Source organism: Prinia subflava, chromosome 9 (assembly GCF_021018805.1).
Source record: "Prinia subflava isolate CZ2003 ecotype Zambia chromosome 9, Cam_Psub_1.2, whole genome shotgun sequence".
Taxonomy (NCBI): domain Eukaryota; kingdom Metazoa; phylum Chordata; class Aves; order Passeriformes; family Cisticolidae; genus Prinia; species Prinia subflava.
This window is the reverse complement of record NC_086255.1, coordinates 5,279,707-5,297,291: the sequence shown is the minus strand read 5'-3', so window position 1 is coordinate 5,297,291 and position 17,585 is coordinate 5,279,707. Positions and strand designations below refer to the sequence as shown.

Genomic DNA, 17,585 nt, shown 5'->3' with positions numbered 1-17,585 from the left:
TGAAGCACAGTTACCTCAAACCAAACCCACCGAGTGCATGACGTGCTGATAGAGCACCCATGAGAAAACCACTGTTTTAAACCTCGCAGAAACACTCTCTGCCTTCAGGTGTACTTTTAAGTGAAACTGAGGAATGCGACACTGCACTTGCAAAGCGCTGAGAAAGTTCAAGCCAGCTGAATCTGAAGAGCAACGCCTGCCCACGCCCTCACTCGAGAAGCTTTATTTTTGTTGTTTATCAGCCATAATAACCTGGAATCGCCAGTGACGGGGCAGGGCGTTCTGGGGAGGGGCTCCGATCTCTCGCTCACTGCTCGGGCACTGGGTCGGAGCTGCCGTGCGGGAGTGCCCGAGGGCTGCGGGCTCCCAAGGCCGGGCTCGGGGCGCGGCAGGGACCGGCCCGAGCAGGAGGGCAGCTCCGGCCGGCACCTTCACCCCGCGCTGCCCTCGCTGCACACAGAGCCGAGCCTGCAGCTCCGGGGCCGCTCCCAGCGAGCCCTTCCCGGTACTCCGGGGGTCTGCCCGGCCGCGCTGGACACAGCCAGAAGTTTCCAGCCGGCGGCTCCTCGGCCGTCCCCCGCCCTCCTCCTGCTCCGCGTCCCGCCCCTCGTCCCTCCCCCGCCACCGCCCCCCTCGCCGCCGTTTCCAGACAGTTCCAGCCCCGCGCCCCCGCCCCCGGCCCGCGGCGGATAAAGCGGGCGGCGCGGCCCCCCGGCCCTGCCCCGCCATGAGCGCCGCCGCGCAGAGCCCGCCGCCGCCGCAGATGGAGGGCAGCGCCGAGCCGCTGCCGCCCGGCTGGGAGATCAAGATCGACCCGCAGACCGGCTGGCCCTTCTTCGTGGATCACAACAGCCGCACCACGACCTGGAGCGACCCGCGCCTGCGGGCGGCGCCGCAGGTAGGGCGGGCGGGCGGGCGGGCGGCGGTGCCCGGCCGGGTGTCCCGGGCGTCCCGGCGGGGTCGGGGCCGCGCTCCCCCCGCGCGTGGCGATGCGGTGAGGGCAGGAGCTGCCTTTTGTCTCTGACGCACTGCAGTCCCTTTTTTGTGCATTCAACCATTTGATACCTCGGCCCTGTAATGTTTATTTAAAGTTGGTGAAGTCCGCCCGGCCTGCCAGGGGAGAGGCGAACCTGATTTATTTTTCAGCTGTGAACTGCCCGAGCGTTGGATGCCTTTTAAAAAAAGAGAGGTCCGGCTCGGAATCCGACTTCTTTTTTCTTTACGCGTTTTCTTTTCGTCGGTCCCAAACTCTGCCGGCAGCTGCCGCTCCGGTGTTGTGCCGAAGCACGCTCGGGGAAAAGCCGCGTCTCAGTCCAAATATGTCCATGGAAGGCGAGGCGCGGACGGGAGCGCGGCCGGGCCCCGGGGAAGGGCCCTCCCGGCTGCCGGCGGGCACAGCCCGCTCCTCGGGGAGCGCAGCCCTCTGACCCAGCAGCGCGGCGGCTGCGGGCAGAAAGTGCTGGAAACTTGAGCCAAGTAGGGTTTGCCTGGTGGGGAGGCGATTCCCGGGGTCTCGGCGCGCTGCTCTGCGCGGAGCTGCCGGGCTCCCCCGAGGGGTCCCTCCCGGCCAGGGGCCCGGGCACGGAGCTCCCGGGGCTGGACTGGAGCCCGGGGCCGGCGGCCGCCGCAGAGGGGCCGCGCCGGGGAGCAGCGGCTGCTGCGGGGCGGGGACGGGGGAGCCCTGGGGAGCTGCGGGACGGAGCCCGGGGACAGCGGGCTCGGGGCTGCGGCCGCCCTGGGGAAGCGGGGGACAGTGGGCTCGGGGCCGGGGGAGCCCTGGGGAAGCCGGGGACAGCGGGCTCGGGGCCGGTGGAGCCCTGGGGAAGCGGGGGACAGCGGGGCCGGGGCTGCGGCCGCCCTGGGGAAGCGGGGGACAGCGGGCTCGGGGCCGGTGGAGCCCTGGGGAAGCGGGGGACAGCGGGCTCGGGGCTGCTCCGGACCCTCTCTTGGAAGTTTTTCTCCCCTTGCCTTACGCATAACGTGAGGAGGGAAGCGCTCAAGAAGTGTTAATTATTTTATGAACTTACCGTTTCTTAAAATAGTAGTTGCCCGGTTTGCGAGCGCAGACCGTGACTGAAAGCTCGGTGTGAGAGCAGCTGGCCTGGGAAAGGAAGGGGCGTACTTCTCTATCACAAATTAACCCCCTTTGCAGCTCTTTAAGTGCTAGTTCGTTTGATCTATAAATAAATTCTAGTAATAATACATGGAAATCTTAGAAATAATGTAGTTTCATAATAAAAATATTGAGACTAGCATAGGGAAAAGTGTTTTCTCACCCTTTTGGAGGCACCTGCTAACACTGGCTATTGTGGTAGCAAAAATAAAAATAGTGTGGTTTTTATAAGCATAGAATATACTTGAGAAGAAAAGTGTGCTGTTTACTCCAAGGCTTTTGTTCCAGGAATACCACTTGAGACTAACCCATTTAACAGAGCAGTCAGATTCAAGCTGCTTTCAGTAATTGTGTGAAGAGTGTTGGAAGCTGTCTGACGGATCAGCCCTCTGCTTGAGTGGGTGCCTGAAACAAAACAAATTTTCACCCCTATCTCGTGTGAAATCTGTGGTGCAAATGAAATGTGCCTCTGTGCCTCTTCTGCCAACTGCAAGGGCTGCCACAGGTACAAAAGGCTGCATCTGCTTTTGTGGGATACACTCTTTTCCAAACAGGAAAATGGATTATTCCTGGCTGTAAGCAGGAATATGTGCTTTGGGTTTCAGTGGGAGACAGAGAATGCAGTTAGAAATGAACTGTTGATTTTTGGGAGTTCCTATCTAAAAAAGTCCTTCAGTTTATGATGGTAGAAGTTGTGTGTAACTCCTCTCACAGAGCCTTTTATCAGAGCCTTGAGTTCAGTGTGTCTGCTGGAATTCGTGGACATCTGCTGAAATCATCAGTCTGTTGAGTACCAGTGTATTTCACAAGGACAGGCACTAGTTAGCAAAAGAATCTTCGAATCAGGCCCAAGGAAAATATGTCTTTTCCTAAATATTCTCTTAGCTAGGCAATGCCAAGGAAGGCAAATCACCTACTGACATTGAATTTCAAATCCAGCAAGGATTTTTGAAGACACCAAACTTTTCTTAATCCCTAAACAAGTAGGGAGGACATAACCACAGATAAAAGAAAAAAAAGAGATTTGATGGGGAGAGCTTTCTGATTTCTTTCATTCTCAGCTTGCCTCAAATGAGAACTTGGGGCTTTTAGAAGTGATCTGAGAATCACAAAAGCTGACTGCATGTGTCAGACTTTACAAGGATGATTATACAGAGATCAAACTTGTGCTGACTCCATCACTGCATTGCTTTCACTGAAATCTGACAGTGAAATTTGCAATTTTGTACCACCCTTGAGGTGGTCTTGTACTATATCCACCAATATTCTGTGTGTGAGTGTTTGTTCCCTTTCTGAAGAGGTCAGGCAGTGAAATGAGGTATTACCCTGTAAGTGGACAATGACTGGAGATGTAGGGCTAACTGAGCTTTTCTAGCTAGGTGAGAATATAGCTGAGACAGTGTCATAATAAAGTCCTGTTGTTCCCCAGTGCTTGATCTCGGTCTTCTCACTTACCCTGGGCTTAACATCAGTGCAGCCATGCTGACTGCAGTAATCTGTGCCAGATACATAATCAGGTAAAAGTTGAAGTGGCTCTTCTGAAATTTTAACCCATGACCAAGCCATTTCAAAGCACCAAAACCAGATCTTGATTTTGCATTTAACTCTGTATTTTAGGTGCATTTGTGAATTCAGATGGCTGGCTGTTATTTCCTCATTCAGTCTGACCCTTTTTACCCACATGAAGGATGGATGTTCTTCTGCATGTTTGTTTCTGTTACATGTAAAAAATTAACTGTAGCGTAAGGATGGATTGGGGAGCCCTTCATGAGAAAGAGGAAAAAAATCTTGTGTTGCTTCAGTGAGAAGGGATGACACTGCAAATGTCAGAAAAATATTTATTAATGAAGCTTCTTGGTAAACCAGTGATTTTCTTTCAAGGATCTGATTAGTTAACAGTAAGACATTTAAAGAGTAAGGTACAATCAGTACTGTGAAGATGTGTATATCTCTAGTAAAAAAAAGTGTTTACTAGCAGTGTTACTCTTCTTCTTTTTTTTTGATAGAATTACTCATTTCCTTTGCTTATTTGATGTAGTTATTTTCTGTGTTAACTTAGGATATCACAGCTCTGCATACTTCCTGCAGGATTGTCTTATGACTTTAAATTGGTAACTTGGTGTTCCCCAAAGTGTCAATAAAAATAGATTGCATTTAGAGAAGAAAACAAAAGAACGTTTGTATAGGTAATTATCGATGCCCCTTCTATGTGTTGTTTCCACATGTAGTAAACCCCCATGGGAAATAATGCAGCCAAAAATAAACCAAAGGAATTGACTGTGCTGAGCTTCACAAACGGATATTGAAGTGATCAATAGCTCACTGGTGCCTTGGGTTCGAGCTAAAAGCTGCAGCAGCCAGGCACAAGTCAGGGAGCAGCCATAAAAGTGATTTATGCCAAGTATTGGCTGCAGCAATGACTGCACAGGCCTAAACAAAGGAAGGAGCAGCCATCTCACCCTGCTGCTGATGCTCCCTTGGGGAACAACTGACTGCACCTAAGTTTCCATCCTCTCCCTTCACGGCTCTCGCATCTCTTTTCTCTCTGCTTCCCCAAATAAGTCTGAAGTCACTCAGTTTGCATCTCTTTAGCAGTGGGCTTATTTTTGAGCACTGACTTCTCATGGTCAAGTTGACTGAAAAATCCTTGGTAGAGTGAATTAGAAATTGCATGGAGAGGTCAGAACAGCCTCTCTGAAGCTGTATGTACCCCTTGCAGTGGTTCTCCTCAGGGGAAGGGAATGTGAGGTCAGCTTAGTAACAATTAAAGTCTCTTCCACCTGCAGTGTTTTTACATTCCTAATGCTGATGTGCAGTTCTGTCAGGCTAATAAGTTGGTTACTGGATTAAAAAAATACTTCACAGAAAAAGCTTAATAGGTAGGAGTGGTAAAATTATCAGTAGGGGGCTTTTTGGAGGGTTGTGTCCTGGCTTTGCCCACATTCCCTACAGCTGCTTGGTGGAGTTAAAGTCTCTCCTGACAGAACATGGTGAGTAGGGAGTTAACTTATGGACATATCAATTAACCTGAAAACAAGGGGTGGATCTAATCAGAAACAAGAGGCAGGAGCACAAAGAAATTATACCGGAGGTCATGCAAGAGGAAAAGCAGAGAAGGTGTTCAGGGTGCTGTGTAACTCCTGGCACCATGTGCCTCTTATCTAAAGGACAAAGGAAGAATACTTGTGCCAGGTGGCAGCATTCTTACCTGGGAAATGTATTTTTAACACTTGTATGCACAGGCAGAACTTTTCCATGATGATGTGGCAAAAATAGAATTGTTCCCACTTGAACCATGATAAGGCAGGTAAAAATCCAGTATGTTTTGGGGTGTGCAGACAGTATCACTCTCCAGGTAAACTGTGGTCTCTTCATGCCAAGGTAAAGGTAAATGTAAATTAGAAGAAATTGCTTGTTCACACAGATCACGTTACTTAATTACAGGCAAAAAGAAAAATGCTGTATCTTAAATATCTTGTAGAAGCTGTTGGTTTGATTATTTTTGTTTTTCCTTCTTGGTTTTACAGACAGGAAAATCAGGCATGGGGTGGGGAAGAGACTTGTCTGACATCACCCAGGTAGCATAAAACTGTGTTTTTTATGGCTGATGGCAAAGTCTTATAATTAATAAATGGACTGCAATGTAACAAGTGCTTTTATAGTGTAGGAAAATTGCTCTTTAGGAAAGTGAAGTCAGGAAACTGCTACAAATGAAATTTTAGATGAAAATGTTGAGCATGACTATAAACTGAATTTCACGGCTCATGCTCCAACCATTATCTGCTTATTCTCCTTTTTTTTTAATGAGGCGTTGTTTTGCTAATTTTTGAGGCTTATGCTTTCCGATGGATTTCAGATTCCTGGGTCATAACTAATAGGAAAACAACAATTTGACCACCTGCTTCTTAGGCAATGAGGCAGTGAGCAGAAATAACTGAATAAAGTGTAATTCTCCTCACCCTTGACAAGGATATTTCTGTTAGTGCTCTGAAGGGCTTTTCTCCAGCTCCATCCACTCAGGCTGGTGGGGTGGGTGGTGATCCCAGCTCTCTGAGGGTGCTCTGCTCCTCGGAGCAGTCATTGTTTCTCTCTCAGACGTGTTCAGTTTGGCCCATGGGGTGCTCTCAGTGCCAACTTCCACTCATGGGCACACAGGGCAGGTGTTGTCATGTCTGCGCCAAGGCATTTTAGCTTAAGAAGGAATCTTCCTAGTGATTAAAAGAGGACAGGTTTTGTTCCTGGAACAAGATTGAGCTGCGAGATAGCAAACATATTTACTCCAGTAAGGCTCTCTGTTTTGAAAAGTGTAGGGTTAGTTTTCTCCTTCAGTTTTTAATAGTGTTTATTTATTTCTAATGGCATCAGTTAGAGCGAATGTTAATGTAACACTTGTATAATACAGCTTGGTAATTACCAGAGAGAACAAAAGGCCTGTTTGCCTACACATGTGTATGTTGGGAAATAAAACTCAGCATTCAGCAAGTAGAACATCAAAAGCAGCTTGGCCTGTAATTGGGTTACATGATGCGACTGACACGAAGTTCTACTGAGACAGCTCATGCAACTAAGCTTATTCATGGTTTCCTTCAGTCATTAGCTAATGATATCTTGCTCAAATGCCTGTGCGCTCAGTCTATATATTTAAGCACAAATTGTGAGTAAAAGGGTGAGAATGCAAATGTCTGCAGCAGCTGAGGCAGGGCTGTAAGAAGTTTGGAGTCAGCACTGAGAGTAAATCACTGGGTACTTTCCAACTCGTGTAGTTCTCTGGGAATTGTTAGTAAAACCCAGCTCATGCTGATGTTGTGCTATTAATATGTTCAAACACACAAAACTGGTGAGGAGCTTCTTAGAAATACTTGGGATACATTGATTTCTATTGGTAGCAAAGGCAGTGTAGTACTTCTGTAATTTTTGCAACAGAGAAGGAAAGAAGGTCTGGCCAGAAGTGAAGTACAAGCGAATGTGGAATCTAGCTCAAATGGCTAAAATTTTGCCTTTCTGTGATAAAACCAGTATTTTCTTTAATAAATAGAATAGTCTTTATTCTTAATGTGGATACTGGGTACCACTGGCTTTTTGGTTATTCGTGGCAGTTTCTGGTAAAATACAGGTTTGAGCAAGTGTGTAAACAGAACTTGGTTATGTCACTCATTTTGGTTATATTGCTATATTCGATTGTGAGAGAACAGAATCATTTTAGTCCCTTCTTCCTAAATATATAGGATTTGGGTTTAAAGTTGTGGAAGCTGTGTTCTCAAGTAAGATTTTGTCAGGTAGTGGTGTTTTCTCAGTCATTTGAGCAACCAGAACAATTGTTTGCATGGTACTCTGCAGCAGCAGCTTACGAGTTCAGAACGACACCGCAGTCAGTGGACCATCTGTTTGCATACAGAAAAGTTGTTTAATCTCTTGACAGTGGAGGTAAATTCTGTTTTCCCCTTGCTAGAGAATATTTACAAAACAGGTGCAATTTAAATACTTGCACTGCTGCTCTGCAGGAGCTCCAGGGGTGCTACATGTGTGAGTAACATGTGCTTCAGAGATGGAACTGACTGTGCTGCAAATAACATCAGTACAGGTTAAGAAAAATGCAAGAGCATGATGGCAGCAGAGGAGGCTTTCAGACTTTATTCTGTAGACCATTTTAGTGTTTGAGGAATGACAAATGTATTATGTAAGGAGTCTCAAAAGGGAGATTCTGAATTTGATACAACTATTCAAGTCATTTAACATGAATACAGAATATTTTGACAGATTTAATTCAAACAGTAGAGCCGTCTGGAAAACTCCAGTGGTATCAGCAATGACTGAATTTGCAGTTTCTGTTTCTGAGTCTGGAATAACACTTGAGCAGACTGGGGGCACCCTAGGAGTTATCCATTATCCACTGCAGATAGTACAGCTGTACTGGGAATCCTGGTGCAGCGTGGTGCTTCTGCTCTTGCTTTTTTCATTCCAGTGGCTCATGGCTTCAGAACTCACTAAAAATGGGAGCAAGTCGGAGGATTTTAGTGTCAGTCCTGACCGTGCCCTTCCCACGGGAAGCCAGCAGTAGGATGTGGGGGTATGAAGTGTTTTTTCCAGTTGCACAACTCGTGCTGGCTGCACCTTTATTTATCCTGGTGATGGCCTCACAACAGAAACGCTGGAGGTGCGAGCGCTGTCCCTGCTCCGGAGCAGATCCTCAGGCCCAGCTCCACTGTCCCTCCTGCAGCCGGGCCAAACCTTCACTTGCCTGGATGTGATGACTTACCTCAGCTCTCCTGAAGTGCTGCATTGGGTTTGAGGTCCTGCTGGTATTTCAGGCTGTGTGAAACGTCAGCTAGAACTGTTGTGAAAATTTCTGAGCTGCTCAGGGCAGTTTTTGCATTTTTGTGCTCCCTCCTTTTGAGGGATTCTGTCTCTTCAAGGTAAATTAAGTGTGTGATCAAAGTTGGGATTGCTGATAGTCCTGGTACTTAGGAAAATTAGTTGATACTCTGATTCTTGTAGCTACTCTGTTTTAAGGAACTTCTTGTTTCCTTAGATGAGAGCAGGAGGAATTTGCTTCAATTTGTTTTAATGCAGAAACCTGAGTTCCTGTTTTTTATACTTAAACCAGGAAGGATGATGGACTAAGACTTGTCATTCATTTGTGGTCATTTCTCTTTGTGCTGATTGGAGTTAAATGTGAGCTGTGGACTTTTTCCAGGTAGCAGGTTTGTTAATGTAACAAGCAAGAACTGTATGTGATAGAAGGCAAATAAAACAAAGAAATGGATACTTTCTGTTGTGCTGGCTGTGCTACAGAATTAAAGCATTAGGAGGGAACCTGTGAATTTCTTTAACATAGTGTTGAGAGTTTTCCAGAGCTTGATTCCATTCTTCCCCATTGCCACAGTGTCCCCAGGCAGTTCTGAGCTTCTCCTGAAGTCTACCAGAACCTGTTTGGCCAGGCTGGAAACACAGGCTCTCCTGCACAGAACAGAACTGCTTTGGCCAGGAGTTTGGAGACAGGGACATTGGGATGTGCACGCACTCAGTGCTGTGTCACATTCTCACTCAGTACAGAGCTGAGCAACTGGCACCTCCTGAACCCGGGGCCTCCTTAGTGGTGTCATTCCCAAGTGATGGGAGTTGCAGAATACCTGGATTGTCCATGTTTGATTGTAGGACAGTGGGAAGAAAGAAAGAAAGGAGATGTGACGATAGGAACTGGTTAGTGTAGGCAACTGTTTGTAGAGTTAAGTATTAATTAAGGGTTGAAGGGGACAGTGAAGATCAGGAAGTGCAGTTGTGATGAGAGCACCTTTCCTAAACCTGATCTGTGCCTCGGGGCCACTGATGGTGGGAAAAACAAGGACGCTGCATTTGTTCTTTTACCGAGGTCTGTTCCAGTGTGACTGCACAGCTGAGGCCTGTGGTTACACCTAACTACAGGGGAAAAAAGCCTGCAACAAAGGGCCAGTTTGAAACAACTTTCCACAGGAGCAGCACAGGTTGTCTGAAGCTGTAAGAATGTGAGAAATCGCAGGATTATAGTCTATTAAAAAAATAGAAAACAACAAAAACCTCCAAAGTATTGAGAGAAGCTTTACTTCATTTATAAACTGGATGCTTTGAAAAAGCAGTCCAGCCTGATTTTTGCTTCGAGTTCGGGCTGCGTCTTTTGTATTTTATAGCAGGGCTGAGGTTGCAGTGACAGATCTCTCAGATTGCTAAGAAGGTTCAAAGCAAGGGCAGCCTCACGGGTCTGAACATGAAGACAAGGGAGGGGAAGCCCATGGCTGAACTCTCTGGGGGGGCTTCTTGGGTGGTGTGGGGGGCGGGACACTGTCCATGGTGAATGATTTATCATTGTGGGTTACTCCAGAAAACTGGGGGTCTTATCCCCAAATGGAGCCATTAAAGACAATGCAGACCCCAAAACAACTACTCCTTGGGGCAGATCTGTACACCCAGGTGGAGCAGAGCAGCTTTGGCTGACAGAGCAGCTCTTCTCCTGCCAGAGCACCTGTAGGTGCTGCTGGCCCACCCAGCTCCGAACGCCTTCCCGCAGAGCCGCTGCAAGTGAGGGAATCTCCTTTTTATAGCGGTGGGAGCCTGGCTGTAGGTGGGGTGGCTCTCGGGTTACTGCGGGGGGACGCTGCCGAGCAGCTGCCGCTCACAGAATGCCCGCAGTCAGCGCAGCACCAAGGTGCTGCTTCCCGCTGGGAATCGCCCGCTCCGCTCCCAGCCCGGGCTCACACACACGCTTGGCTGGGCACACAGACTGATTTTTCTGGCAAATGCAGTTTGCTGACATGATGGTGCATCCCAGCAGAGCTGGGGCCTGGGGAGTGCTGGTGGAAGGGGAAAGAGCGAGTGCTTGTTGGTGTGGGGGGCTCTGAAAGCCCCCAGACGGTCTGTGTGGAGCAGAGGAGCGTGGCTTCCTGCTAGGGTGAATTTGAAATGACTCATCCGTGGAGCCCAGTGCAGACGTTGGCATGAGATCATCCTTGTTCTGCAGCTGGGAAAGCCAACTTCGCATTGCTGCTCTCTGCGAACTTTCTAGGCCTGGCTCTTCTCTATGCCTCTTCTAGAATTCTTCCTCTGTGGAGGAGTATTTTTTTAAGTGAGTAAAAGGAAATGGAACAGTGGGGGCTCAGACTTAGAACTTGTTCCTTTCTGTGTTATCTTCATTAGTTTACATAGATAACAGCCTCTATTCTCTGCAGTTTTTTGCTAAGAGGAATTCTCAAAAATCACTTTTTCAGGTGATACTATTGTGTAAGAAGAACACTGATAATCTGGTTGGTAAAAGAGTGAATTCCTGATGAATTAGTATGTTAATGTGTACAGGAGCAACATGAAATATTTTTGCAGCTTAAACACCTCTTTAAAAATAGGGTTTCCAACACTTGCACCATATGTCCCCTTATTAAATTCTCCTCTTACTGAATAATGACATTACCCTCTGAATGACAGAGGTGCTTGTTATATGATCTGACTTAGAGATACATCTGGAACTTGGCCCTCACGGGGTCTCAAAATAGAATGACCGACGCAGGAAGAACTTACTAGAGGACTTGTGAGGGCTCTTAGTACAGACCACTTCCACCCTTGCCAGGGCTTTGACATTGTCCACTGAGTGTATTCAGACCACACAGGGATTTTTAAATCTTGCTTTTTAGTGTTTTCCTCTTTGTGAAGCTATCCTGTCTCCTCCTTCCCTTTCCTTCAGTATTTACTGAACCAGATTCTCCTTAGCTGGAAGTGAATATATTTTCAGTGTGCAGTGTCAGTATCTCTTCAAATAGCCAGCGGGAAGAAGGATACAGAAAAAATATTGTGCTTCTGTTCGGATTAGTCTTCTTTACAAATGCCTTTTCAGATGTGGTACAGATGTGTTCTGAGAGGTGATGAGGAAATGTCTCTGGTCTGATTGGTACTTGTTTGAATTGGATGAGCTCCCTCTGAAGAGGGTGGGTGGGTGGCTAAGTGCTGGTGATACATGATAAATAAGAAATCCAGGTGGAATTGGGCAGGTATTTCAAAGCACAAGTGACTGCTTTGTGAAGTGGGGAGTGAAAGTGGGGATGAAAACCCTGCACATAAGCAGATTTGTGAACTTCTTCCCCTTGCCTGCAGTGTTGGTGCCTGCTGTTGGCTGTGCTGCACAGGCTTGAGGGGTCTGAGCTCTTCACATATGCAGCTGATGCTGCTTTTGGGGCAGACCTTTAGGGCAGCTTCCTCTTACCATGTTTAGTGACCCACCACCGAGTGCTCTGTGCTGTTTTTCATTGCAGGAAGGCCAGTCCTCAGCAAATGGCCCATCTCGCGACAGCCCCAAGCAGCCGGCGGCCCGAGAAGGACACGTGGGCTACCCCAAGCTCCGGGCGGGCTACATCCCCATCCCCGTCATCCACGAGGGCCTGGACGGCCGGCAGCAGCACCCCTGCTTCTCCCTGCAGCCGGGGCCGCAGAGGTACAAGGCCGAGGCCGTGCCCGCCGCGGGGCAGGCGCAGCCGCCCCCCAGGGGCGCCTCCGGTGGCCCCGAGGCGCCGGCCAGGGGCCCGGCCGAGCCCGATAAACAATGTGGACAGACACCGGCAGCTGCGGCGGCCCCGCACGGGCCCGAGGTGAGTGTCAGCACTGCCACAGGGCTCTGCTTGCAGGGCGCTCTGCATGGCCGGAGTGTCTCACGGGGAGCTCGGCCCTCGGGAAGCACGACTCGCGCAGGACTGTGCTTGCAGAGTACTGAAAGTGCTCAGTCATGGCACCATAAATATGTATGGGTTTTTTCTGGCGTCACCCACTTCTGTTCTGGAGTGATTCTGCAGAGGTGAATGCAGAGCTGAGCAGGCCCTGTGGCAGGGGAGATTTGTTTTGGGGTTCTATGGGTGCCCCCACAAGTGGAGGATGCAGACAAGCCTCTTGTGTTCTGCACTGTGAGTCAGAGATGAGTGTCCAGTCAGCTAACAACCCAGTCCGTTTCAGATGATCTTTGTTTCCTAATTGCAAATTTCAGTTGTATGAGATGGATTCCCATACATACAGATTTAGAAGTGAACTGTAAAGTATTTTTGTCCTTCAGTAGCATGTGAAAATATTTTAAGACTATGAACTTGCTTGAAAAAAAGTCACCCTTGGTTGTTTTGTGTTTCAGAAGCTGGGATTTTTGGCCTGCTCTCTGTAGAGAATTAGCAAATAGGTGTTCTTGAAATACATGGAAATATAAGGCTCATTTTTATTCAAAGTAAGATGGGCAGGAAATTCAGCCTTCACCAAGCTGAAAACGTATCAAGTCTGTAATTCAACAGTAGTGGCATCTTCTCTGAAACCCATTTGGAGTTTCAAGAATGTAATTAAAATCCTGTTGGCAGGTTTCTCAGCTCTCTTGACTAACCCTGCCTGTCCATGGACGTGAAGCTCAGCTTTTCCTTTTCCCCACTCCGTAGAGCTTTGTCTCACCTGCAGAGTGGCTTTAGGAATGTGTCTCCTGTGCCACTTACTTGGAAATAACCAGGGAGGACCTCAGACTTGCTGTTCCACACAGGGAGTGCAGAGTGGGTGCCAAGTGACCAGTGCCTGTGTGGGAACCCTACAGTGCATATCAGTAGTGCCACTGTTGGGTGCTGTAATGCCAACCATCATTCATTTATTCAAGGTTCCTGCTGTTCCATGGGCAGCTGAGCAGTTAATCAGCACCGAAAGAGGGGTCTTGTTCCCCTTCTCTCCTGCCTTGCCTGCTCTCTCCTCTTGCAGCTCCAGTCTGGCCTTCACAGGAGAGGAGGCAAGGGGGAATTAGCCATAGCTGCATTACCAAATTAAAGACATGCTCTAAAAAAACCCAACAAAACATAGAAACTCTGTTTGTGTGGCCAGGATCAGAAGTCAGTGTTTTGTGCTCTTAGGGGTTTGGGTTTGTCTCCAGCACGCAATTAGTTTGCTTAGCTTTAGTTTGCCTCAAATTTAACAGGTTTAGACAGGAACAGCCATGCAAAAGCAGCAAACATTCTGATTGAGCATCCACTCCCTGCTCATTTCAGGGCTGGGAATGCTGTAGCTCAGGTTCCTGCTTGTTGTAATGATGCTCTCACAACTTGTGGTTTGTCTAGTGAGGCTCTTGGCCAAAAAAGCAGGGAAATGGAGTCCTTGTGTGCCGGAAACACGAGTTCAGTTTCTATGATGACCGCCCCCTTTTCTCTTTGGAAACCAAATGTATTGTGAGCGCACAATAGTTAACATTTAATAATGGATTTCTGTTTTCATGGCAGCCTCAACCACCTGGAGCATCTGACCCTCCAACAGTTTCCCCTCAGACCTCTGGCAGAGCCAACGCAGGGAGCCATGCACTTCCTCGCGGTTATATTCCAATCCCTGTGATCCATGAAAACATGCCACGTCAGCCAGCACAAGCCTACCACCAGGCACAGAAGACCCACTACCCTGCCCAGCAGAGCGAGTTCCAGGCCCACCAGCCGGTGTTCCACAAAATCCAGCCCGAGGAGAGGGAGCCCAAGGCGGCGCGAGCGCAGTCCCCGTTCCGAGTGGCTCAGAGAGGCGCCTCCAGTCGGGAGAGCTCCCCGGCCAGAGTGAGCACCCAGGGGCAGCCCCCAGCTCCCATCCGAGTGCAGACAGTGGTAGACAGACCCCAGGTATGTGAATGGGGAAGTGATTCACCTGCCAGGGACGTGAGCGTGGCTAGAGCTGAAAAATGAGCTTGTACTGACACATACATGAAAGTGCATAGAGCAGTCTCCACTGCTAGATTTAAACAGACTGGGAGATCCTGAGATAAGCAGCAAGTTGCCTTTCCACCTGTCAGGACAGTGGTGGATCACTGAAATCTGATTTAACACACGATTGAATCTTCTCTTGTCAGAGTATAATTTGGTGTAATTACTCTGAGGTCACTGATGTTGCATTATGTTTATGAGAAGAAAACCAGGTCTGTGGGATTTGTGACATCTGTGTAAATGTACTTCACTGATGGCTCAGAACCATTTAGGGGATAGCATCAGATGCACAAAGTAATTTTTGTTATGAAGAAGGAGGATAAGCAAAATCCAGAGATTTTTATGCTTCTGACTTGAGGCATGTCCTTGGTTGTAGAACCAGCTGCTCATTGAACGTTTTTTCCATATTGGAGTTTTTAGTAAAACTGCAATTGAAAGGCTATTGGGAATTAGAGAACTGTATGTGGAAGGGAATAGGTACAGAAACAAGCCTTGATTTCCTCTCTGGAGGTTTTTCCCATGAAAAATGACAGGAGCAGAATTAGGTTAATAGTTTTGAAAACCCAGGCTAGGACAAAACAAGGAAGAATCAAGACTTAATGGAATATTCTAGGTCAGTGCTAATTTATTTTTGTGGGTGAGAGTTGGCACTCCTAATCAAATTTTATGTTTAACAGGTAAAGCAGTAACAGATTTTCAGTGCAGGCCATTTATGTACCTGTTTAAATAAAATACAGATACTTTACTCCAGCCATTTAAATCCATGACAGCTGGATTTAAGTATCTTTCAAAATCACTGTTTATGTGCCCAGTAAGTAAAGGGGGCGTCAGGGGGAGGGAAATGCAGTTTTCATAAATTTCAGTTTCCTGCTAAGATTTTAAAACTAATCTTAATTTCAAGAGATGTCTGATTTGATGATTTAAAACTGGAGTAATCCCAAAGATAGTCTCTAATCACTACAGTGTAATAAGATTGACACAGTAACCTCTGCATGTAAATAGATTAAAGATTAAAAATAAGCACTAACAAAAAAAGAAATGTCCTGAAAACAGGAATAGGATGAGAATAGCCCAATATGTGATTAAAACTCAGCAAAGTAGTTGACTTTTCAAGAAAGATGAGCTCCTAATTAGTGAAATGAGATGAAATCCTGACTGTTACAGTCAGCTGCAAGAAATCTCACTGATTTAAGTTGGGTGAGGGCTTTGCTCAAAGGTTCAGTCTTTTAAACTTGCTTATGGGGCTGATTTTATTGAGCTTGGGTGGGATTTGGTGGGTTGAAATTCAATGTTTGAGAGAATTGACTGGTGATAATAATAGCTGTTCAGCACAGGGTTATTTTTCAGTTTCAAACAGTAAAATTGAGTGATGCTCAGGGAAGATTAATCATCTTGTGTGTGCGAAATTGCACTGCTAGGAGTACAGAAAATTAGATGTTAGGTTACTTGTTCTTTAGAGGGAAATAAGGAGCCTTGTGTCTCAACACAAAACTTGCCTTGCTCGCCAGGTTTCTCAGCAGCAAGTCCCAGCTCAGGAGCCACCAAGACCAGCCCCTCCTCCTGAAATCAAGCCTGACAACAAGGCAGCCCCACCGCCCGAAACAGAGGCACCCTCCACATTCATCCCAATTCAGGTCACCCACCAGGAACCAGATCCTAAGCTACCACCTCAGAAGGCTCCAGCCATGGCAGAGAAGGCTGATAAAAAGGCTCCTGCCCCAGCTAAGGCTGCTCCCCCCCAGGAAAAACCTCCTCCTGAAGAAGCGGCGCCGCCGAAGACGATGGAAACAGAACCTCAAAAGCATCCTGGTGTTTTGAAAGTGGAAGCAATTCTGGAGAAAGTACAAATGCTTGAGCAGGCAGTCAACTCCTTTGAAGGCAAGAAAACTGACAAAAAGTACTTGATGATTGAAGAGTACTTGACCAAAGAGTTGCTAGCCCTAGACTCAGTGGACCCTGAGGGTCGCGCGGATGTGCGCCAGGCCAGGAGAGATGGTGTGAGGAAGGTCCAGACCATTTTGGAAAAACTTGAACAGAAAGCAGAAGATGTCCCAGAACCTGTTCAAGTTGATGGACTTCAGCCAAATATGCCAGAGCCTAAGCCACCACAGGAAATCATGGAGATTGAACCTGTGGTAGTCAAGAGCAAGGCAGATGCCAGTAATAAAAATGCTAAAGAGGAAACCAAAATGGAAAGACATCAGCCTGAAACGAAGGAAGAAGTGTTTACCAATCTTGCCACCACGACAAACACATCCAGTAACCCAACTGAACCGTAGCCACGTGCTGAAATTAAATCTCTCAGACTGTATAACTTAAAGTGTGTTTAAGTGAATTTTAAGTTGCATGCATTTCCGGAGCTCTTTTCAACTGGTTTTAATCAACATAGCAGCTTGGGACACAGTAAACACTTTGTAGGGAAAGGAGGGAGCTAGAAAGAAAGTGATGCATTTATCCTTTATTCTTACACTATGTAAAAGACATGTTTCAAAAATAAACCCTGTACATTAATTGCTTTTAGATCAGCTGAATGGAAAAGAAAAATGACTTCAGGGTTAATATTGATGCGTGTTGTTTAAGGTGTATTCTTTTGCAGGTGATTTTTGTAAAATCAGTGGCCTGCATTGTCAGAATACCAGTCCTCCTACAAGTATAGCCACTCTTTAACAGTAATGTTTTTACTTTTAATGTTCACAGTTGGGCACTTTAAGTAATGATGGATCGAAAGTGTGTAAGAAACTGTAGGGATATTTATATGTGTGCAGGACTTCAATGCTATATTTTAAGAGGGAAATAAAATACTATGGAAGCCTCATTTAGTCTTGTGATTTTATAAGCTGAACTGTAAAAGCAGTAATTGGTTTTAAATACACTCTTCTGAACACAGGGATTTGTTAATGCAACATTATAGTTGAAGTCTGACAGCTGTTTTCTCATCAAGGCCAAAACATGCCTTTCTCTATCCATGTCCTCCCTTCTGATGTTGTTGCTGTGTCACTTCTATGGATTGAGAAAGGAATTGGCTGAGCATTTCTGCTCTCTCACCCTGGAAGTCACCATTTAACAGAAATGTTTATAAAATTGAGATCTGTGGTTGTCTTACAGAAATTTTCAGATCTTAGCTTCTTCTGCAAAGTCATTATTCTTTATTAAAAACTATGGAATTTTGTATGCAGAAGTACACGTTTCTGTATTTAGAAATATATTTTGTATTCACAGAGTCAGTAGGATTCCTCTCACTTTGTGGGCAGTTTTAAGGAATGCTTTTT

The 17,585-nt window shown here is 46.9% G+C and overlaps 1 protein-coding gene across 2 annotated transcripts; it reads left to right on the top strand.

Annotated features, from left to right (window-relative positions):
* The first annotated feature begins 650 nt into the window (after positions 1-650).
* On the top strand, positions 651-17,131 carry BAG3 (BAG cochaperone 3). Of its 2 annotated transcripts, none has more exons than XM_063405196.1 (4): positions 651-898; positions 11,884-12,216; positions 13,855-14,235; positions 15,825-17,131. In XM_063405196.1, exons 1-4 carry the CDS (start codon positions 728-730, stop codon positions 16,593-16,595), a joined length of 1,656 nt encoding a protein of 551 aa, XP_063261266.1. In that variant the 5' UTR covers positions 651-727; the 3' UTR covers positions 16,596-17,131. The 2 variants fall into 2 exon arrangements, with proteins under 2 accessions (XP_063261266.1, XP_063261267.1); XM_063405197.1 differs by lacking the exon at positions 651-898 and adding an exon at positions 1,154-1,189.
* The last annotated feature ends 454 nt before the right edge of the window (positions 17,132-17,585 follow it).

What these genes read in the sequence shown, in the direction of transcription:
- BAG3 (XM_063405196.1), top strand. Translation starts at nt 728, where the DNA reads ATGAGCGCCGCCGCGCAGAGCCCGCCGCCGCCGCAGATGGAGGGCAGC. An exon ending in GCCTGCGGGCGGCGCCGCAG is followed by an intron (nt 899 to 11,883) that starts GTAGGGCGGGCG and finishes TTTTCATTGCAG; the next exon opens with GAAGGCCAGTCCTCAGCAAA. An exon ending in CAGTGGTAGACAGACCCCAG is followed by an intron (nt 14,236 to 15,824) that starts GTATGTGAATGG and finishes CTTGCTCGCCAG; the next exon opens with GTTTCTCAGCAGCAAGTCCC.